The sequence below is a fragment of the Sesamum indicum genome, linkage group LG5, assembly GCF_026168435.1.
Source record: "Sesamum indicum cultivar Baizhima isolate 11 linkage group LG5, ASM2616843v1, whole genome shotgun sequence".
Lineage (NCBI taxonomy): Eukaryota > Viridiplantae > Streptophyta > Magnoliopsida > Lamiales > Pedaliaceae > Sesamum > Sesamum indicum.
In genome coordinates, this window is record NC_142661.1 from 16,689,651 (window position 1) to 16,711,988 (window position 22,338).

At 35.7% G+C, this 22,338-nt stretch overlaps 1 protein-coding gene across 1 annotated transcript; it reads left to right on the top strand.

Moving 5' to 3' along the window:
• The first annotated feature begins 3,511 nt into the window (after positions 1-3,511).
• On the top strand, positions 3,512-20,368 carry ELF8 (binding protein). Its single transcript, XM_011079769.3, has 24 exons — positions 3,512-3,825; positions 4,733-4,799; positions 4,925-5,119; positions 6,028-6,128; positions 7,015-7,068; positions 7,168-7,281; positions 7,395-7,458; positions 8,225-8,439; positions 8,676-8,760; positions 9,704-9,804; positions 9,877-9,969; positions 10,960-11,028; positions 12,907-12,999; positions 13,103-13,468; positions 14,339-14,419; positions 14,520-14,678; positions 14,944-15,039; positions 15,946-16,047; positions 16,133-16,240; positions 16,330-16,554; positions 18,246-18,512; positions 18,593-18,664; positions 19,196-19,510; positions 19,958-20,368. The coding sequence occupies exons 1-24, from the start codon at positions 3,685-3,687 to the stop codon at positions 20,120-20,122; spliced, it is 3,348 nt and encodes a 1,115-aa protein (XP_011078071.1). The 5' UTR covers positions 3,512-3,684; the 3' UTR covers positions 20,123-20,368.
• The last annotated feature ends 1,970 nt before the right edge of the window (positions 20,369-22,338 follow it).

Here is a 22,338-nt window from a genome sequence, read left to right on the forward strand (position 1 = left end):
AATTATTTACATTAAGTTGATTTAAATTTTCGACCAACCTTTTTTTTAGGTAAAATTATAAATATTAAGGTAGTATCTGCACTGGTTTAAAAAAAAAATTTATCAACTTATTTGTTAAATATAACAACTTCTCGTTTTGAGCTAAAAATATTGTTACATTTGAGTGTGCCAAGTATACTAGCCTGATATGATAGTACTCACTACCTGCAATTTACGAACAATATTTCAGGAATTGCAGATATTGTCCATCCACCTAGTTCAATTGTTACCCTTATTGCAAGAGCCTCATCATGTTCCATCTCTCTTGATCCTCGAAGAAATCGATGGACCATGTCAAGATACTTTCTGGATGATTAAGTACAACAATTCCAACCCCGACATCTTTGAGTTTATAACAACTTCATAAAAAAAAAATCGCCTTCACATTATCCGGAGGCGACGGGTTGCCGACACATGATCGCAGTGTGCTCCCTTGGTTCTATTTGTTGCATGTTTGCCTCTTCAAAAGCCAATAGTTTATACTGGAGATGATTAGCTTCAGAGGATCTTCTTGAGTTCATTCCGATTCTAAGTTCCTATTTTCAAGATTACATGTCATGGCAAACCAATTGATTTTTCCTATCTTGTAATTATTTTTACGACTTATTTACTACTACAAAAGTAAAAGTTATTGCAAACACCCCTTAAATTGTTTTTCCAAGCACTATGCCTTCAATATTTTTTTTCATTCTTAACTTTTATTTTCAAATAATCCGAACTTTTATTACTGCTTACGCATGACTTTCTCTACAATTTATTCATATCACTTTTGTGTGAACTATTTATAAACACAACGTATATATTAAAGAAATAATAATATTAATAATAAGTATCAAGGGTCCTACACCAACAAATTCTAAGTGCTGGTTTGGTTTGTATGAATGGATTGTAGATGATTGATAATAAATATTGCATTTGTGGTCCCAAAAGGACAGGTAAACAGCTAGACTTCCAATACCCAAATAACAACAATTTCAAAAAGAGTTCGCTCCCATAAATATAGTTATCCTATCCTCTCACGTCAATTCCATGAAAACTATCTAAATCGTTTCAGTGTAAATTGAAAGTTGTTGCCTTCAACTAATGGGAGATCCTAACTACTACATTCCACACAGAGAATTCGATGCTACCTGATGACCGATGATCTTAGATGGATATATTATTCAATATTACATATTCATGGTATACAATTAATTGTTTGGTTGAAGTATTTGATGTGTGCGATATTCTCTATCTTATATCAATCAAATATTTTGTTGGATTGTTTGATATTAGGATTACAATGCTGAAAGACAAATTTAATCCTTCTTTTTTATGGGAGAATATCATATGCCCATAAAAACCATTGGCTTCTAAGCTAACTATGATTTAGTAATTAGTTTATTTTAATTTTTTTATTTTATTTAAAATCAATTATTTATAACTAATAATTTCTAAAGTTACAATAAAATAATCTCTGAATATTGATGTGTCATATAATGCAAATAATTTTCTACCTGACATGCATAATAGCTCCCGTTTTTATTTATTTTGCTTTATTGTTTGTTTTTTATCGGGTTTATTTGACTCTGATTGTTATGCACAAAAATATTTAAAATAATATTTCTACAAGAATTCTTTTGTAATTTATCTTTGATCAATTCATTAGAACAAAATAAATTAAAAGGCCCAAATCTAAGATGTGATTATTGAGAATTTATCAATCTGGAAAACTATAAAACCTAAATTTGATTTAAATTTTGAATTGGGACTCAATTATAAGCCATTTGTTGGGCTTTAATTAGTAATTCATCTAAAAAATTTAATGTCAGCAATTAAATTTGGTAAATTAAAAAAATATTTTTTTATTCTCATTCTTTTTACTAATAATAGAGGCGCACTCAATCTTGTGCGATGTTAGGCTATAAAACTTTTACAAAGATTTCAGCATCTAATCTTGGTGGATGCCCAAGCGTGCCAAAAAAAAAAAAGTAGAAGAAAGACTAAGAAAACAATTCCCAATTCATACTTTTTCTATATTTGCTAACTATAAGTCCATGTTACAATCTTTGAAAAACCAAATATCAGTGCTATTCCTGAATAGTAGGTCATTTCTTTATAGAATGGTAGGCCCGTGAAAAAAAAGCGGAAGCCCGGTATCCTCCCCGGTTGTGCGCTGCTAATTGGTCCCGCTCTGGAAGCCTGGATTGCCATCCCACTTTTCAGGATCACAATTCTCCAGATTTCTTGTCTATATTGCCCCTCGTTTAAAAATGTGAAATGTGAAAAGAGAGAACCTATATGACAAGACAATTTGCCATTATTAATTTCTTGTCTATATTGCCCCTCGTTTAAAAATGTAAAATGTGAAAAGAGAGAACCTATATGACAAGACAATTTACCATTATTAAGGGCCCAAAAATGGAATTTCACCTTCCAATAGTTAATCCAATGTGTTATAGTGAACATGGTATTCAATAAACGGTTGGGAATGAGTCATTAATAGTAAACAATGGAGTGTTGAATCTGAATGTTGCAATCTTAGAATATATCCAAAGTCAATCCCGCAACAAATTTCCCATCATGAATGGGTAAACATGTCCTAAGGGTCCCAAATATCCCAATTACTCCAGTCTATTTACTTATTTTTGGACCAATCTGCGATTCACGGGGCTAGCTGATACAATATTTGATTTACTACTGATTTTAATCAGCCCAAAAGGGTTGTGATTGCAATCCTGCTAAACCCATGTGTTGTCTTGAAACCTTGTGTTGCATTATCGAATATGCCCCTAATGTTCTCCAAAATTACTCAATAACCTAGTGCAATTAATGCACCTGACACCTTTTATGACTTTTATGGTGCCAAAATCATAAATTGACACTCTTGTCAACTGCAGGGTATTTGTTAGTAAAAATGTCATTGTAACAATCGAGCATTATATCCAAAATAAATTAGTAATAAGTAAACAAATTAAAAAAAAAGTAAATAAGTTAATACGCAATCGTATCCCGACGTGTCAACGAAGACAATCAAGACTTAATCTAAATGGTCATTATCCTAAAATATTATTACACAAATTAAGTTTAATTAAAAACCAAATTGATTACAGAACCAATATGATACACTTGTCATATCATTAATTATTTTATTTAAATTATATATTAATTATATGACTAGTACATTAAACTTATCATATAATTAATTTAAATCAAATTAAATTCAATTTGAATTAAGATTTCTCAATCTCATAACAATTAGGAAACATGGCTAGATTTTTAACCTTAATAAGTACGAAAATATTTGAATTCAGTCATTTATTACCTTCCAATCTCCTTTGCGTTTCGGTTCTCCTCCCACGTGTAAAGAAAACAAAATATTCACAAAGCAACCCCAAAATTTATCCGCTCTGCCCATCAGTCCCCCCTCAATTGTATCATATTTACAATTTCCCCCCGAATCTTTTTTGGTAAATCACCCTATAAATATCCTGCAATCTACAAAACCCAATCACAGTAGTATACAGTATACACACAGCTTTCACAACTTCCTCACAAGTCACAACGTGCTTAATTCTCCAAATTGGAAGAGTACTAGGGTTTCGTCGATTGATTGAGAGCTTGAAATAGGGTTCAGCGATTTGGGGTCAATTGATTGATTGAGGTATGGCATGTGTATACATACCGGTGCAGAATTCAGAGGAGGAGGTGAGGGTGGCGCTTGATCAACTTCCCCGGGATGCCACCGACATTCTCGACATTCTAAAGGCTGAGCAAGCTCCATTGGATCTCTGGCTCATCATCGCCGTATGCTTATAAGCCCCCATTTTCCTTTTTTTTCTTTTTTCGGCGTCGAATGTTGTTTTTGTGAATGTGCATAAACACGAACATGCATGTGAAGAACTTGATGTTTTTTGACGCCTTTCAAAGATTCAATGATGAGGCTAGGTTATAAATCGAGTTTTTGGAGTTGAATTCTTTTTGTGTGTGTGTGTGTGTGTTTTAAATTTTTGGAAAGTGGAACTGAATTTTGTGTTTGCTCAGGGGTTTATCACTTTGTATGTGAGTTTGAAGGTAAATCTTTTTTATGTTAGATACATAGATTTTGTGTCTCATTCACTAAGTTTTGTTCAGGTGAATGTATTTTGATAAAGGTATGGTGTTCGGGATAAATTTTGAGTGGCGTGTCTACATGAATATGTGCTTGAAAAGAATTTCACTTGAAAACGCTAAGGGTGTCTGTTTTCGGAAATGTGTATGTCTGTGATGAAACTTGGTTTTTGAGTCGAACTTTTTGGGTTATTTCAGTGAATTTATCATCATAGAAGTGGTTGTGAGAGTTTTTGGATACATCCTTTTATGTAAGAAACCAAAGGGAAAAACATAAAATACATTTGATGTTCTTGCTTTTTGAAGAATAATGGAAGGAATATATGCATGCCTGTGTTCTATTGATCTTATTCTGTTTATTTTACTTTACTGTTTCTGATGTCTTATAATTCATTTGCAATTTTGCTTATTATTAATCGAAGGCTGTCATGTTGTCTGTATGCTGGTAATAAGTGTCTGGGAAGCTAAAGTTTTTGGAGGTGTTGGTTTGTTTTTCTGTGCAAGGTGTTAGTACTGTATTTCAAGGATGTGCATGTCAGTTGACACAGGTGCATGCTGAGTCTTGTTTCTTCCAGATTTTTATGAATCCCTTTTCTGGATGCAGAGGGAGTACTTCAAACAAGGAAAAATTGAACAATTTAGACAGATATTAGAAGAAGGATCCAGTCCAGGTTTGAAGATCTGAAATTCCTTTTGGATGAAATAAACAAACTGCATTATATATTTCGGTTAAGTTGAGTGTTTATTATTAGATCTTTGATGAATTCCGTTAATGATCAAATCTCAATGTTTGCAGAAATTGATGAATATTACGCAGATGTAAGATACGAAAGGATTGCCATTCTAAATGCTTTGGGCGCATATTATAGCTACCTTGGGAAAATTGAGACTAAACAAAGAGAAAAAGAAGACTACTTTATACAGGCCACAAAGTACTATAATAAGGCATCAAGAATTGATATGCACGAGCCTTCAACCTGGATTGGGAAAGGTAATAAACACTTGCTGCTAACTGTTGTGGCTGTGATCCTGGAAATTTTCTTGCTTTCAGAGTTGTAATAGTGATGTATATCTGACAGTTTTGTTATTGAGATCAGCCCCTTTTCTCCAATAGGTAGTCTTTACACCTTAATGCCTAATCAGAGGTCAAACTTGAACCAAGAAAATTTCTAATTTGAGCAGAGGCATGACATACTTTATTCCAGAGAAAGAAGTTGAGTCAAAAGAAGTTATAAGCTCTTCCAGACCAGTGCATAAGGTGCCAAAAAGTCAAATTTATGCTAATAAGAGAAGTTAGGTCCTATACCCTGCATAAATAAAGTGTAGGAGCTGATCAATGTGCTGTTCTGAAGAAGATGAAGAACAAATTCAGTCTGAGAAGGGAAAATGTTATATTTTTATTCTTGATATTTGTTATTCATAAGGATCATCATGATAGATTCAGTGTTCAAGGACCTTCTTCTTTGATCTTTTGTACTTATTAAATTGTATATATTTTAACCGAGGCATATTGTCCTGACCAATTTAATATGTGGCTTGCTCAATTATTATCTTCTGTATAATTTACTCACCACTTCATACCTGCATGAAGAGTGATGAATGAGGTCTTGCAATGGACAGTTAACTAGAAACCTGTCAATGGGGAGGCAAAATTTGATGTTTTCATACCAATATTAAATCGTTGTGCAAAATTTTGAAGACTACTTACATGGTTACAAGTGAAGTAAAGTGGTTTCTTGCCTAGTTAACTTTGCACTTGTGGCAGTTCTTTTTCCATTTATTATTATGTTGAATTCTTGGTAATTTGTTGCCGTGGCCTTTTGGATTGCTCCAGTTCTACTTCTTCACAAGTTTATCGTTTGTTTGGTCTTCACATTTGGGTGTTTTATGCACTTCCAGGGCAGCTGTTACTTGCCAAGGGTGATGTTGAACAGGCATTTAATGCCTTCAAGATTGTATTAGATGGAGATCGTGATAATGTTCCTGCTCTTCTCGGTCAGGTATTTGAACTTTTATACATTTTTAAAGAATTATCTCATGATTAGTAGATCCATAGTTGTCTTTGATTATTTGGAAAATTGGCTTGTGACCGTTTGCACTTCTTGCACCCTTGATTAGTGACTTCTATTTTTAGATACTGTCATTGCATAGAATCTTCGCTTCCTGATTTTGTGATGATGACGTTTGAAAGTAGATACTCATGCATTAGAATGCTTTATATCGATGAACTTGAGTTCTCTTTTAATGGTTGCAATAGTGTTATGGCCTACACTTTTGTGGTAAAGTATGTTTTGGACAACAAGTTTTGTATCAAATTCACATTGCTTCGATTCTTTCTTTTCCTTTATTTTCTTAGGATATGTGCTATGTTACAGCAGGTGGGAGCTGAGTTGAACTCCACTTTGCTGAAATATATTCATTGCTTATTTGTTGTTTCATATGAGGAACATGAGGAAGGGTTCAAAGAGAATGTTGTTTGCTTACCCAGTGCACCTGATAATAAATTTCTTTTATCCATGTAGGAAAGTTTCAGTTTCTTCGAGTCAATTCTTTATTCCTGCTATAAAATTGTTAGAAATACGAGTCAAGAAGGGTTCCTCATCAGTCCTATTCTTACACCTTTCCTTTGGATCCTGCGGAACATGATATGAGGCCTCTTACATCCCCAAGTGCTTCTATCTTTAAAGCTCTCATTTCCATCTGCATTAGTGGACCCAGGCCTTACAATTAGATTTGTCTAGTCTCGATAGATCTTTTAAGGCCACATTCATCTTATGTCTCAGAATTGGATGTGAATGCGTATTCTATAGTACACAGGGTTGACTAATTGTCTGCATTGAATTAATCTGGCTCTTATAGCACTTAACTATTTTCTATTGTGTGCAGGCATGTGTTCACTTTAGCCGTGGACGATATTCTGATGCGCTGGAGTTATACAAGGTTCATTTAATTTCCTTTATACCATTTGAAGCAAGATATTAACCAACTTTTTGGGACTATTTATGTTTTCGATTTCCTTGGTTATATGGTTTTTGTTAGAGAGCCTTGCAAGTGTATCCTTTGGCTCCTTCTGTAAGAGTTGGAGTAGCTCTCTGCTACTATAAATTGGGTCGTTTTGAAAAGGCAAAGCAAGCATTTCATCGTGTTCTACAGGCAAGTTATCACTGAACATGAGCCCATTCATCAATTAAGCTTATCTGCTGCTTCAGATTTTTCTTGACTTGATGAAGCTTATGATTTGCATTTGTACAACTTCTTGACTGCAGTTAGATCCAGAGAATGTTGAAGCACTTGTGGCACTTGGAATTTCAGATTTGCAAACTAATGAAGGTTATTTTCGCTTATGTATATATGAGTTATTGCCAGCACAAGATGTGAAGATGCAAATAAGTTCACAAATTATAATTGCTCTGACTAGATGATTATTGGATCACTGGAATTGCAAAATTTCTTGCGGCACAGCATTGATATTTTGTATTTGTTTCAATTTCTTGAATCTTTGGATAGGATTCAGATTCCTTAAAAGTAGGACTATTGCCCCTATAATTTCCGAATCTGAAAACCAAGTTTTCCATGTTTTCTGGTTCTTTTTTATGGAAATGTAAGACCAAAAACTTGCAACACAATTCAGCTGTCCACACTATATCTTATTTGACCACCTTTCTCTCTTTCTTTCATCCCTCAGGCATTGATTTCTTCTCGGTCTTTTCTATTTGTATAATATGTTATCCCAACATAATTATGCAATAATGTACATATGATCTGTTTGTAGTATTATATATACAAATCTCTCTGCATGTAATAATGACATTCTTTATCAAATTGTTCATGTATAGATTCATTTCTTTTAGATGATATATCAAACCTTCGGAGAAAGTATCTTGCCCATTTCTGGCATTCAGATTCATAACAATAAGATACAACCTGTCAGGCCATGGGCCTGAGTTGATTGTTTCAATTCCTCCTCTAATTTTGCTGTTTTGGGGGAGAAACTCGGTTCTAAGCTTACTCATGAACAACTATTATGAGTTTTCCCTTTTGTCTTCACCCTGTTTTATGGATATCTTACTTCATATCTCATGCCAAATTTGTGCAGCTGCTTTTATTCAGGGTGGGATGGAAAAGATGCATAAAGCTTTCGAGATTTATCCTTATTGTGCAATGCCGCTAAATTATCTTGCCAATCATTTCTTCTTCACTGGTCAACATTTCCTAGTTGAGCAACTGACTGAAACTGCACTTGCTGTAACTATGCATGGCCCAACAAAGGCACATTCTTACTACAATCTAGCTCGATCTTACCACAGCAAGGTTGTTGACATCAGCAATGTTTGTCTGTATATAATTCTGTGCTTGATTTTCAAATATTTCTTTGGTAAAAAATTCTGGAGTTGTCAATACTTATCTCCCCTTGTTTCTTCTATAGACTTATGATTTCTCATATTGGCAATTAAATGAGCCATCTCAACTAATCCATTTTATCATGCTTGTAACTGTTATTTCTTCATTTTTATTTGTTCCTATTTTATGTATTTGCTTCATTTCAGGGGGACTATGAAAAGGCGGGAATGTACTATATGGCATCTGTAAAAGAAAGCAATAACCCACACGAATTTGTATTACCTTATTATGGTATGTCAAATATTCTGTCCTATATTCTATTCTACATAGCTGACTATCAGGCAGAAAATGTTGATCACATGTCATTGTCGTAGGGATGAAACATTGGTCACCGATTACAGTTGGGTCAAGTATTTAAATTGGAAATAAGAAGTTTCTCATGAAATCATTCTTTTCTAATTACTTCAAGCAAGTACACCACTTTATAACTCAAGTTTATTTGAATACAAAAAGAAGCTATTGCATGAATATTAGAAAGCTTGAGAACCATTTGCTGCTATGGATAACAATTTGTTTAAGTGAAAGTAAATTAATAAGAAAGAAGAGTGTTAAAGAAAATGACTAAATCAAGCTGAGTAGGTGTTAGGATTTCTAAAGTAGACTGAATGGCTTTCTAGCTCAATTTTATATTTCTATCAACTGGAGAAATAATTTACATGGAAGCTACCTTGTCATACCTCACAAGATGCAGTGAGGCGATTCAACTTAAGAACCCCAGATATTTGACTACATTTTACACGGTACTATTATGTGCTTTGTGCAAATACATATAATATCTTCTGAGGAAAGACACAAACAAGTAACCGAATTTGCTGCAACTTTGATGTGTGCTTCTCTGCCCTTGTACACTTTGCATCCCTCTGTCGTCTTATCTTGCCATTCTGAATGGGTAACTCTTTCTTGGGGTTAAAAAGGATGACTGATGATATGTACATTGTAGTGGTGCCTAACCTCGCTCATATATGTTGTTCTGTCATTCTAAAATAAGTTAAGGTGAACCATTGATGAGTTTCTGCAAGACCTAGTTGAATGGTTAATTGCCCATGATCTAGTGGATGATTCCATATTGAAATTGTATCATGTTTGCTTCTTGAAATTGCTATTTGTTTTTTAATTTCTGGTATATCTTTTTCAGAGCAATTGTTGATTGAACACTTGTGCTTGCTTGAAACAGGTTTGGGTCAGGTCCAACTCAAACTAGGAGATCTACGAAGTGCCTTGACCAATTTTGAAAAAGTCTTGGAGGTTCTGCCAGAAAATTGTGATACATTGAAAGTGGGTGAAAAGTTATTGTACACTGTATCCCATAGTTTGTTAAAGACCTAACCTTCATTTCTTTTGACATAGGCTCTTGGACACATTTATGTTCAGCTTGAGCAGAATGAGAAGGCCCAAGAACTATTTAAAAAAGCCACCAAAATTGATCCTCGAGATCCTCAGGTGACCCTGTTGTTGCAGTTTTTTCCCATTCTGTTTGTTTTGTTATAGCTTGTATTGTGGGTATCATTGCGTAAAGGGTGAGGCAGACATCATTTATGCAACAATCTCCCAAAGTAATAACTTTTGCAAATTACAATACTTAAGCTTAATTGATAGCACTACTCAGGCATCAAGTTCAGAAAGTCACAGTGAGGGTTCACACCAATTCCATAAAGTTAAAGGTCATAACACTAAAAACTGCAGTCTTTCACTGAACCCATTTTTCCTTTGACTGGGTGTTGATATATTTCTATGAAAAAAAAAAAACATATATTGCCATATGTTTGCCTGATGGACTGGGAGCGTACGCATTTTTGCTGTAATGAATCTCACATATCTTGTGAAGAATGCACTTCTCTGTAATGTTTTTCAGACCACATGCAGGGATGCTTTTTAATATCAGGCCCTAGATGTTCAACTCCTACTTGATGTAAGGTGCAAGAATAGATTAGTGAGTCAAGCTTCCACCCTAGTTTTGGCTAAGTTGTATTTCTGCGTTCCACTCATACTAGCAGCCGCAAGAACATGCTGATCAGGCTAGATACTGCATCATAGAGTTATCTTCATCTCAAACTTATATTTTGAAATTTGAATATTTGGAATGGAACCTGGCCTTCGAAGTTTGCCCTCTAGGAACTCAAAAGGGAAGTCGACTGGGCCCATGGGCTGTAATCATGAATCACTGCATGTATGCCATCCTGTGCAGAACTCAGTCTCCGAGACTCTTCTAGGATATTAAACCAGAAGCTTTCACTTTTCAAAATGGATCAAACTTTAGCGAATACAATAATGTATATTAACCAAAGACGAAATTCCCTCTATATGGGCTCTTTGCTGTGCTTAACTTATCAAGTCAAATATGACGTCTTCTTGAGGTCTCCAGCAATGACATGCTATCAGACAATTTCTTTCTTGCTTTTGACTTTTATATATGCTGCCACATCTTTGCAGGCATTTCTGGACCTTGGTGACTTGCTAATTTCAACAGACATTGGTGCTGCTTTAGATGCCTATAAAACTGTAAGTGCTTTCCAACATTAGAGCTTGATTGTTTGGGGCAAAAAGTGAATATTTAAGAGAAATGGAAATATCAGGGATGTAGAAGGAAAAAAATTGTGTTTGGTTTGAAAGAAAAGATGGAGCAGAAGGATGTAGGTGATATTCCTCCAGAACCCAATTTTGATTTTTCTTGGAAGGTTGGGAAAACTAACAAGACAAAGGATTCCTTATTTTGATTTTTATTTATCATATTATCCATACGCATGAAATCCTTTCAACTCTATTCTATTCTATTTATCTGCTGCTTATCTATCTCCCTTGTCCTACTAAATTAGTGTTTATTCTCGTAGTTATGCCATCATATATGTCAAGAAAAAGAAAAAATTGTGCCAGCATAATGCTGCCACACTGTCAGTAATTTACTCCAATTAGAATGACCTGGGTATCCTATGTCTTGGAGTATTTTGTTAGTTTTTCTTTGATTTCAAGACATGGGGTAGAATAGATAAAGATACCTCTAGTAATATATTAGATGTGGCATATAAAAAAATATTGCATTTTTGTTTTTGTTTTTTGCTTATTATTCCTGAAGAGTTCTCAAATTTAATTTATCACTTTACTATGATTAATTTTAAAAGTTTGTTTCTATAGAAATTCAAGTTATCAAGCAAACAAACAGAAGAGAAAGGATTAATTGGTAAAACTACTAATTAGTCCTTCCATCCCACTTTTTTTTCATTGTACTACAAGGGATAACTTATATAGTTCTCTTGCATCTGAACCATACCCAAGACTTGAAGGAACAAGGATTACACTTTCCCTATATAAAGCAAAACCTGCTAGTCCCTCCTCCACTTCCCCTTCCTTCTCAGCCTTAGGGTTCTCAAGTACAGCAGTTGTTTCCCATTCCATTTTTTATGTTTAGTAAACTGCAAATATGCAGTTGGTCTATTTCACCACATAAGAATTCATCCAACAAAGTATTCAAAAGTATTGCAATTATGAGGATTAGCTTCTCATGTTCTCTTTTCTTGTGGAAAATACCTGGAAAATGAAACTAAAGAACAAAGAAATCATATAAAACACCTATTTGGACACAGAGAAAAGGTGAACCTAGACTGGTTCTCTGTTTGAAACTAATATCCAAAAATCTAGTTTAATACAGACAAAAGCAATGAATGTTTTCTATAATCATCTAAACTTCTTTCTCATCATCACAATGTGAAGTTTCTTCGTTTCTGATTCTATCTCTTGTATCATAAACATGAAGAGGGCCTTTGTCCACATAGTGATAGTCACCGTCTTTCTAATAGCAAGAGGACCCCGTCCAATAATGGATCACTCTCCTTGTTCCTCTTATTTGGACAAGGAAGCTTTTCGAAGCTTTACTTTCGAGGCTGGCAATAAGACTAGAGAATAGTGTTTCCTATCAGAGGAAAGCTCTATATAGTAGTAACTGTGGGAAACACTATTCTCTAGGCTTATTACCAGCCTTTCTCCCTGCTATATATATATGCATAGGTGGGTGGGGAAGGTTTAGTAAAAGGAGTATACTTACTGTTGTCTTCTTTTACAGAATACTCAAACATCTCATTTCTTGGTGCTTGTTTTATATAGTTCCCTTGTTTCATACTTCATCATATCCATTTCTAATTCTGGAGTAATTTGATATTTTATTTCAGAAATGAGCAAGCTAATTGATAGCAGAGATTTTTTCCATATATAAGGCTGTGACAAGAGTAAAATGTTGTCTTGCTTGTCATGTCAACATATAAAAAATTAAGTACCAGATGATGGCTCAACTAAGTTTGTGAAACTATACAATTTTCTTGCTGTGACTAGTGTGGACTATTTACTCATACAACTCCACACATCACTGAATTCTGTAATTTTGTACAGGCACGTAATCTGCTGAAAAGAGGGAATGAGGAAGTACCTCTAGATCTGCTTAACAATATTGGTGCCCTCCATTTTGAAAGGGGAGAGTTTGAGGTACGTACGTGTCCTTGATGTACTCCTTCAGTCTGATACGCTTTGGCAGTTGCAATGCTAAATTAAATTGCTTTTGGGTGGCTGCAATGACTTTTGATTCCAGCTTGCTGGGGAGATGTTTAAAGAAGCTCTGGGAGAGGGCATATGGTGCAACCTTTTTGGTGCTGAAGAAGAATCCATTCTTCACATGGCACAAACAAATGCTGAAGGAGAAACTCCAGGTCATGAAGTGCGACAAAGTCAAAATCGCAGGGTTAATTTAATAAATAGCGCACAGTATCCAGTTGATGCTAGCTCAAGCATCCATCAATACAAGGACCTACAGTTATTTCATCGGCTTGAGGAACAGGGTTTATCAGTGGAACTTCCATGGAATAAAGTTTCAACATTATTTAATTTAGCACGAGTCTTGGAGCACATGCATCAGACTGAATCAGCCAATATCTTATACCGCCTGATCTTATTTAAGGTATTAATGTCTTTCTGGTGACTGTAGTCACTGATGGATATTTGGCTGAAAATTGATTTCAATTGGCTGGAACTTAGCTTTTAATTCAACATAAGTAGCTGTGTTCTAATTGTGATTTTCTCACCTGTTTATGGCATTACATGAATGCTGGGATAACAGTTATCTTTCAGTTGATTGGGGCATTTAACAGGATGCTGAATGATCAATTCCGTAATGTGTGTTCACTTTACCATCTTAGATTTCTGATATAACATCCTCTAATCTAAATTATAATGCACATATGGGAGTTTGAACCAAAAAAAATGGACTGGAATAGTAAGTGACTAATTCTGGATGGAGCTACTAATACTCTCATTGTTATTTTACTAATTTTGATTTCTGAGTCACAGCTTTGCATGGCGTCTTGATGTGGAATCATATCTATGAACTGTATTATATCTCAAAAACCAGTGTAGTTAATTTGTTTACAAATTTTATATCCCATTAAACTCTAATTGCTTTAGGTAGAAACATCTTTATAAGTACTTTGCGCTAGGCATTTTAACTGATAAAATGATTTGCTTTGGATGCTGAGGATGTTTGATAGTTGGCTCATGGCATGATAAAGAATGAAGTTTCTCATTCTGATGCATCACTTTTCATATGTGACTGCTAGATTCTCTTACACTGATTCATAACTTGTCCTGCGGTTTTGTATGTATATTACTTGCCATGATATTTTATGAATGAGTGCTTTTTGTGGAGACTGTCATGTTTCCAAGACGTTGAAACCAATGGTTCTTTATGATCCCACTGGAGTGAGATTTCAACTCTTTCTGCCCTATATGTTATCGTTGACGCATTTCTTTTTACCTTTGTCATTGATTTCAGTATCCAGACTACACAGATGCTTATCTGAGGCTTGCTGCCATTGCAAAAGCTCGCAACAATGTTCAAATTAGCCTCGAACTGGTTATATTCCTTTGCAAGTCTTTCTTCATTACTTTGACTTCTACACAGGTCTTTGTAAATTTTATTGTATTCTTCTTTAAAGTGAGGTTTTTGGCGACAGATTGGTGATGCACTAAAGGTAGACGAGAAGTGTGCTGATGGTTTATTAATGCTTGGTGACTTGGAGCTTAAGAATGATGACTGGGTCAAGGCAAAAGAAACTTTCCGGGCCGCGAAGGACTCAACTGATGAAAAAGATTCTTATGCAGCAGTTTGTCTGGTAAGTTACTAAATTTAGGATGCTTTCCTAGTTACGTTTTTGTGATGATTATATCAGCAATTTATTATCCCCAAAACTTGGTGCTTGTTAAAGGTACTCTGAGTTCTCTCTTTTTATACGTTCATGGTGTGCAATGTGGGGAACTTAGTATCCTTTTTCATTCTTTCATGGATCTGCATAATAGAGTTTATGCACTCCCGAGTTTGTATAATTAATGTCAACTAGCCATTTCTGTAACTTATGTACTTGCCGTCGTATCTGCCAGGGTAATTGGAACTACTTTGCTGCAAATCGCAACGAAAAAAGAGCTCCTAAGTTGGAAGCTACACATTATGAGAAGGCCAAGGAACTGTATACAAAAGTATGATAGCTACCTTCTTTATGTTTTATTTAATACCTAGTGTTTTATTTTTCTTTTCTTTATGCCCTTTCCTAGACATTTCGATTAAACTTCTATTTTGGAACCATGTGCGTTTGGTGGCTTAATTGCCTTCTGATAAGCTGAAACCACATAAATCCTGTCGGCTAGTTTGCATTTACTTAAGTGGCATTTTCTGCTTTGCAATTCTTTTGTTATTTAGACATAGTGGTTAAAGGTGCACAGTGCACCGCGGCAAAAGGGTCTCGAGCCATAGCACACGGCTTTTTAAAGCACGGTGCATAAGTATAGAAATAAATTATATATTCATACGTCACTATCTTTTCACATCAATAACGCACAAATAATTAAATATAAACACTAGAAATTGCTTTGATCATCTTACCATAAAATAAATATGCAAAACAACTAGTCTTATGAAAAAAGAGTTCAAAAAATGCAAGACCATTAATCAAATCCTACATAATCATTATAAAAACGAACAAACATAAAATATCTATACTCCGACTCCCTTTCTTCCGCAAGGACCAAACTTGAAACTGTTGCCGCTGCTGTTCCGGGCTGTTTCCCCCGCTGTCGAAGATGCAGTGTGAGAGATACGCGAAGAGAGAAACCACAGAAGGGCTCCCGACCAAAACGCTGTTTTCTTCTCTATATTCTTTGATCTTTTTGTTCATTTTTTTAAAACTTTAGAAAAAGCCCAGCCTTTATTTCAGGGCTTGCAGAAGGCGCGCCTATTTGCCGCATCGCAAAGCCCAGTGCGATTTTCTGAAAATGGCGCTGGTCTTGCGCCTCGCGTGCCTTAAATAACTGTGATGTAGATCTAGAATTCAGTTTATATGCCCAGAATCAAATTCCCTGTGTGATGTATAGATTTCATCCTGCCAGGTTCTGCTGCAGCAATCTGCCAACCTCTATGCGGCAAATGGTGCTGGTATGGTATTTGCAGAGAGAGGCCAATTTGATATAGCTAAGGATCTTTTTACTCAGGTGAGTTGCCACTTGTTCTAAATCAATAATGAGGGGAATAAAGATCTATTCTTGTTTTAATTATCTTATCTCGGCTATTCTGCAGGTTCAAGAAGCTGCAAGTGGAAGTTCTGACGTCGAGATGCCAGATGTGTGGATCAACCTGGCTCATGTTCACTTTGCTCAAGGGAATTTCGCTTTAGCTGTGAAAATGGTTAGTCAATTCTGGTCATAATAGTTTTGTGAGATCGAATAGCCTTCTTAACCTTGTGGCCTTTAAAACCATCATGCTCATCTGTGCAGTACCAAAACTGTTTGCGCAAGTTCTACCATAATACCGACAGTCAAGTGCTTCTCTACTTAGCACGGACACATTATGAAGCTGAACAGTGGCAAGACTGTAAAAAGACTTTACTGAGAGCTATCCACTTGGCTCCTTCAAATTACACATTGAGGTTTGATGTTGGAGTTACTCTACAGAAGTTCTCAGCATCAACACTTCAAAAGACAAAAAGGACTGTGGATGAGGTAGTCATCTTTTATCTTATGCTATTTCTGTTTTGACATGATGGGAATGTCTTGGATACTTCCATCTTGATCTCTACTGCATCTAGGCACTTCCGAAGGTTTGATTCCCCCACCCCTGGATTGGGGGGTGGGCTGGCCATGCATTACCTCAAAACAATTCTGGAAGAAAATGTCCTAGTGCTCCTTATGCATAGCAGTCATTTACATGTGTTTTCTCTTATTAATTGATAGCTTAAAATTACTGAAAGTCAGATCATGGGAAGGCAGATGTTTATTAACTCATGATTTTAAGAGATATCAGAAAATATTGTCATTTAGCTTTTATTTTCAACAAACCATGTTTGTTCCATTGTGCAACTAAATTAAGGTGCTGCAATTTTCCCAAAATTTTCAGATGAAACTAGTTAATCTCTTCAAGGAACTGGTAATTTGAATAAGTGGTGAATTTCTAAGGCACTTATCCAGCCTATTTGTCAAGGAAATCTAACTCGAGAGATTTTCTGGGATCAGCATGGCAGTGTAGTAAAAGGCACGCCATGGCGCATGGCGCGAGAGGCACAGCCCTCGTGCCATACGGCGCGCGCCTTCGTCATGGCGTTGCCATAGCGTGCGCCTGGACGCCTTTTTGGCGCTGCCCAAGCACGCCATGACGAAGGCAGCCTGGGCGGCTTGGGTTCTGGCTGGGTGCCTAGGCCCGTGAATAAAAAAATAAATATAAATAGAAAAGGAATTTCAACAAATTAAGTACTTTCCATGCATGGGTAACTTTCATTCTTGACTCTTCTTTATTCAGTTCTCTCTTCTTCCTCTTCCATTGCATCTTCTTCTCAGTTCTTCTCTTCTATAGTAGTCTGCCGCTGCTGTTCACTGTTTATTTACGGTATACTTTTTTTCTAAAATTTATGAAATGTAAATTTTTGGGGTGTACAGCAATACAAGCTGTAATTTTGCCGACTAAATCATTGAAATTGATGTGATTTTGTTAATCTTTGAGTGCTTTAGTTGTTCTATTAGTGTTTTCTTTTTGGGATGATTAATTACAGTATTTTATTGTAGACTGATAGACTTCCACATTCACATTATCAAAGCTAAGAGCATACATTATTTTATATGTCTTATTTAACTCCTTATAGATTAATCTAGTCAAGATAATACTAATTATATAAATATATAGATTATTTCTTATATTTGCTCCATCCTTCAAAAAGGCGCGCACCGCGCCATGCGCCATGGCTCCAGGAGCCCTTGGCGCCATTGTGTGCCATGCGCCACTGACTACTATGCAGCATGGTAACTAGAATGTCCTTCCCTGTGTCAACAACTGGACACCGGAAGTAATATGAAGTGAATTAGTATAGCTGCTGAAGATGTTTAATTCCATTTGCCATCCAGTCGCTCTATGAGAATTATGAAAAGTTTCTCGGAGTTATCCTTGTTGCTTAGGTTCAAATCAGATAAACTGTTCACCTTGTATGCAACTTGAGCCTTTTAATGGATCTAAAGCATGAGTGCCGCATTACAGAGTGTGCCTTGTTGGTATATCTTACTAGGAGCAACAGAACAAATATATCAATATTCTTCTGAAAGATTTTGCATGTTTTTTGGTTTGCACTAACTAGGGTCTCACATGTTTTCGCTTTATTCACTCTCCCTCTCTCTCTCTCACATGGATTGCTTTCTGGACGTGGTAGGTGCGCGCTACTGTAGCAGAGCTCAAGAATGCTGTTCGTCTGTTCAGCTTGTTGTCTGCAGCTTCAAACCTTCAGTTTCATGGTTTTGATGAGAAGAAAATCGAAACTCATGTTGCATATTGTAAGCACTTGCTGGAAGCAGCAACTGTCCATTGTGAGCTAGCTGAGCGTGAAGAAAGACAGAATATGCAACGATTGGAAGTTATGCGTCAGATGGAGTTGGCTGACGAATCCCGCAGAAAGGCGGAAGAGCAGAGAAAATATCAGGTGAGTATCTGTTGTACTCTTTTTACTGTCTGTAGTAAATTCTTTGCCTCTTCATTTACTCATATATAACTTAAAAGCAGATGGAGAAAAGGAAACAAGAAGATGAGTTAAAGCAAGTTATGCAACAAGAGAAACATTTGGAGCGCATCAAGGTAATGAATTGTTGAGTGCTATTGGGCTAGAATTATTCATCTTCGGTATTCTGACCATCTTTGATTTCTGTTTTCCTTTCGTTTTTAATTTTCTCTTTCATATTTTTATATTACCATTTATTACATTGTACAAAGCGTCATCACTTGCTGAGTGAATATATAAATTGAACACTAACAAATGGAACTATTATTCTGATTAATTTTCTTGGTAACTGTTTTGTCTGAAGTTGATTGCAATTATTTTCTCAATTGAATATTATCCAGAATGGTCATGGAAGTAGAAGAGCGAATCTGAATGAGTCCTCATTTCTGTGAATTTTACTGTCCACTTCCTGATTATTTTTTCAGTTGTTATCTAAATGGTTAATGATTGATACGATGTTATGTTTTGATCAGATCAATTATTTTGACAGTGATTTCTACCAAGGTCTAAATTGTGATATGATCAACTAGTATTTTTCTCAGTTGAGAAAATGAACTTAAGAATTTGCTACTGCCCCTGTGGGTTAATAGTTGTTATATGTTCTTTAGGAACAATGGAAGAGTAGCTCTTCTGCTTCAAAGCGGAAAGACAAACCCCAGACTGAAGATGAGGAGGGTGGGGCTAGTGAAAAGAGGAGGAGAAGGGGGGGAAAGCGGAGGAAGAAGGATAAGAGATCACGCTATGAATCGGAGGAAGCCGAAGCTGAAGTGGATGATCAAGAGGAAATGGAGTATGATGACACCAATATGGGCTACAGGGAGCAGTATAATGATGCAAATGACAATGAAGATAAAGACGGCGACATTCCCCAAGATGTTCTTGCAGCAACTGGCCTGGAAGATTCTGACGCCGAGGATGATGCAGTAATTCTCTCTCCCCCTGTGTGTGTGTGTGAGAGAGAGAGAGAGAGAGCTCCATGATTGTCAAAGAAGCGTAATATAATTTTCGTGAGGGCGTTATCAATCTTTTCTACCTCTTCCCTAAGCATGGCATCTTCTTTATCTTGCACCGACACGGAAAACCTTGCTCCTTTCCCATGTGCCCTTCATAGAAACAGAGCTAATTGCCACTTTGTCCTCGAGTATAACCAGCACTTCATGTCATTTAGATAAGCCATTTTGAGGTATTAGATGCTTGTCATCTGCTAAGTGGATGATCCTTCATTCTTTTGCCTTTTGTCGTGCATGTTCATGGTTTGTTCATAATCCATTACAAGATCCAATTTCAAGACCTCTTTTTCATTTTAAATTACCTTCTATTCCATCTGATTGACTTGTCTCTTTTTCTTGTCATATCTCTTCTTGATGAAGGCTGCACCTTCAAATACAAATCGACGAAGAAGGGCTTGGTCAGAATCAGATGAAGATGAGGAGCCATTGCAGAGGCAACCAGAGGCCGATCACGAGACTGATATGCAGGTGAGTGACGGAGAAGCAAATGGGGCCAGTGCTGGTGCCGGTGATGATGAAGAGTGAGATGTCCTTTAGAATGAGTTCCTTCTAAAACCATCACCAATTTAACGTTAACTGGTGGCTGAATGTAGTGAAACAGCACCTAGATTGTGCCATCTTTTCTTATGTAAAGATACAAATTTGATTTCTAACAAATTGCTGATGTTACTAAAATTTCATATTCAGCTTAGCACACTCAACTAATAGCTGTTTCTTGAGATATGGTTTCTTATAACTATTTTACTATACAAGTGTCAATATTTACTGTCATGACTTGAAAAGTTATTATTCAAATTATAGTACTAAAGGCCTCCTAATGATTATGAACACACAATAAATGATGTATTCATTTGGTAACTTATAGGAATATGCCCTTGGCTGCTGCTATCTCATCTCTCACCATGTTTTGATAATAATTTATTATATTATGTTGTTTGTAATGCACATATAGAAGTTTATTAATTTTTTTAATGAGGTGTATAATATTGAATATTCACACCAATTCCAAGTTTCAAGCACACCGAATGTGTGGGTCTTTTCTCACTTTTGTATATCCTTCAATTATTATTTTGAACTATATACTTTGAAATTATTTTCTTAAATCTTTCGTTTAAATATTAGCCATTCTATCCAAATATAACTTATTAGTCAGAATGTCACACTGAATGTGGACTGCCAAAAATGGTACGAAAAAGAGTAAGTTAAGAAGTGGAGATTTAGAAGCATGTGCATGTCTGGTTCAAAATCCTGAAAAAAGAGTGTCAAACATTTGGAACAAACAAACAAGTGAAATAGAGAGCATCATTTGGCTCTTTTTTCCCGGATTGGATTGTTTTATAGCAAATCTTGTTATATCTTCTGCTCCATTCTATATACATATATGATGTGTATAATTTTTTATTTTAAAATCAAAGTAAAATCAAAGTCAAGTTATTGGCGATCGTACCTACTTAATGAGAATGCTCTCAAGTCTAGTCAATGTCTTTTTGATGATACGATTATCAGGTGTGAACTCAAATAAGGAGGGGGCCCCACCAATCATAGTGTTCACTCTTCCCATAAATAATGTCATATCTATGCACGTGATATGTATATATTACATAGAGTAAAAAATAGAGTAGAATTTTCAACGTAAAATTTGGTCCTCTTCTTTCCCCATGCTTTTTTGCCTTGTGCTTGCACTTATCAAATCCTACTTCAACACTCCAGACGGTTTTCGACTCTGGTTACCATCATAATAGATTTTAAATTAAGGTAAATTACAACCACCTCTTGCCATGACCAAAATTTGATCTGCCCAACCTTTTGTTGCCATGGTCCACTCTCCACTCAGCCCACTCTCTCCGTAATCCACTCACCTTCTCTGTAATCCACGCCGCTATTTTCCTTCTTGAATTCTTCCTTTACCGCTCTAATCTCTCACTGCTATTAATGGCCTCTCTCTATAAATACTTCTTCCTCCATGCATCTAATACACGATCTAACAGACAGAACAAAAACCTTCCCCCCTTTCTCCTATACTAGTAATAGTGTTCTTCGAACCCTTTAATTGAAAATTTTAGTGGTTCGGGTGACTGAGGCTGTTTTTGAGTGGTTGAAGCCTTTGGTGGCTGTTTGAGTAGTTGAAGCCTTCGTGGCTTGTGTTGGGTATAGCAACCGTGTGTAGTTGCTGACCTAAGCGATGTGGGTTTCTCACCGGATTTAGCTCCCCTGAGCCTTTTATTTAGTTCTTGGTTTACTATTTATAATTACTCTTTCATTACATGTATTATCTTTTTTATATTATTAGATTCGATATTATTCTTGTAGTATTTGTTATTGTAATATGGACCTGTATTAAGAATTTTTGTAATCCACTAATTTTCTGTAATAATTTGATTTAGATTTATTTATTTGGACTCATCATTGCTGGGATAAATTCCCTGCAAGCTCAATACAATAGGCGAATTCCTAATCAATATGTTTAGATCTGCATGATTCCTTGTAATGAAAACTAAAAATATCAAATTCGTTATATCTTTTATTTCATTTAATATATATCACAAATACAAAAATTATGTTATCTTCAATTAGAAAAAATTATACACGTAATATGTGTATGTTATATAGAATAAAAAATAGGAATAATTTCATTTACACTCCTTCACTTATTGCATTTTTATACAAGCCATTCCCACCTTTTAAAAAAAAAATAGAAACCACCCCCAACAACCATTAATATTCAAAAATGTCCCTGTTGA

What these genes read in the sequence shown, in the direction of transcription:
- ELF8 (XM_011079769.3), top strand. Translation starts at nt 3,685, where the DNA reads ATGGCATGTGTATACATACCGGTGCAGAATTCAGAGGAGGAGGTGAGG. An exon ending in ATTTGTATTACCTTATTATG is followed by an intron (nt 8,761 to 9,703) that starts GTATGTCAAATA and finishes TGCTTGAAACAG; the next exon opens with GTTTGGGTCAGGTCCAACTC. An exon ending in CTTATGCAGCAGTTTGTCTG is followed by an intron (nt 14,679 to 14,943) that starts GTAAGTTACTAA and finishes CGTATCTGCCAG; the next exon opens with GGTAATTGGAACTACTTTGC.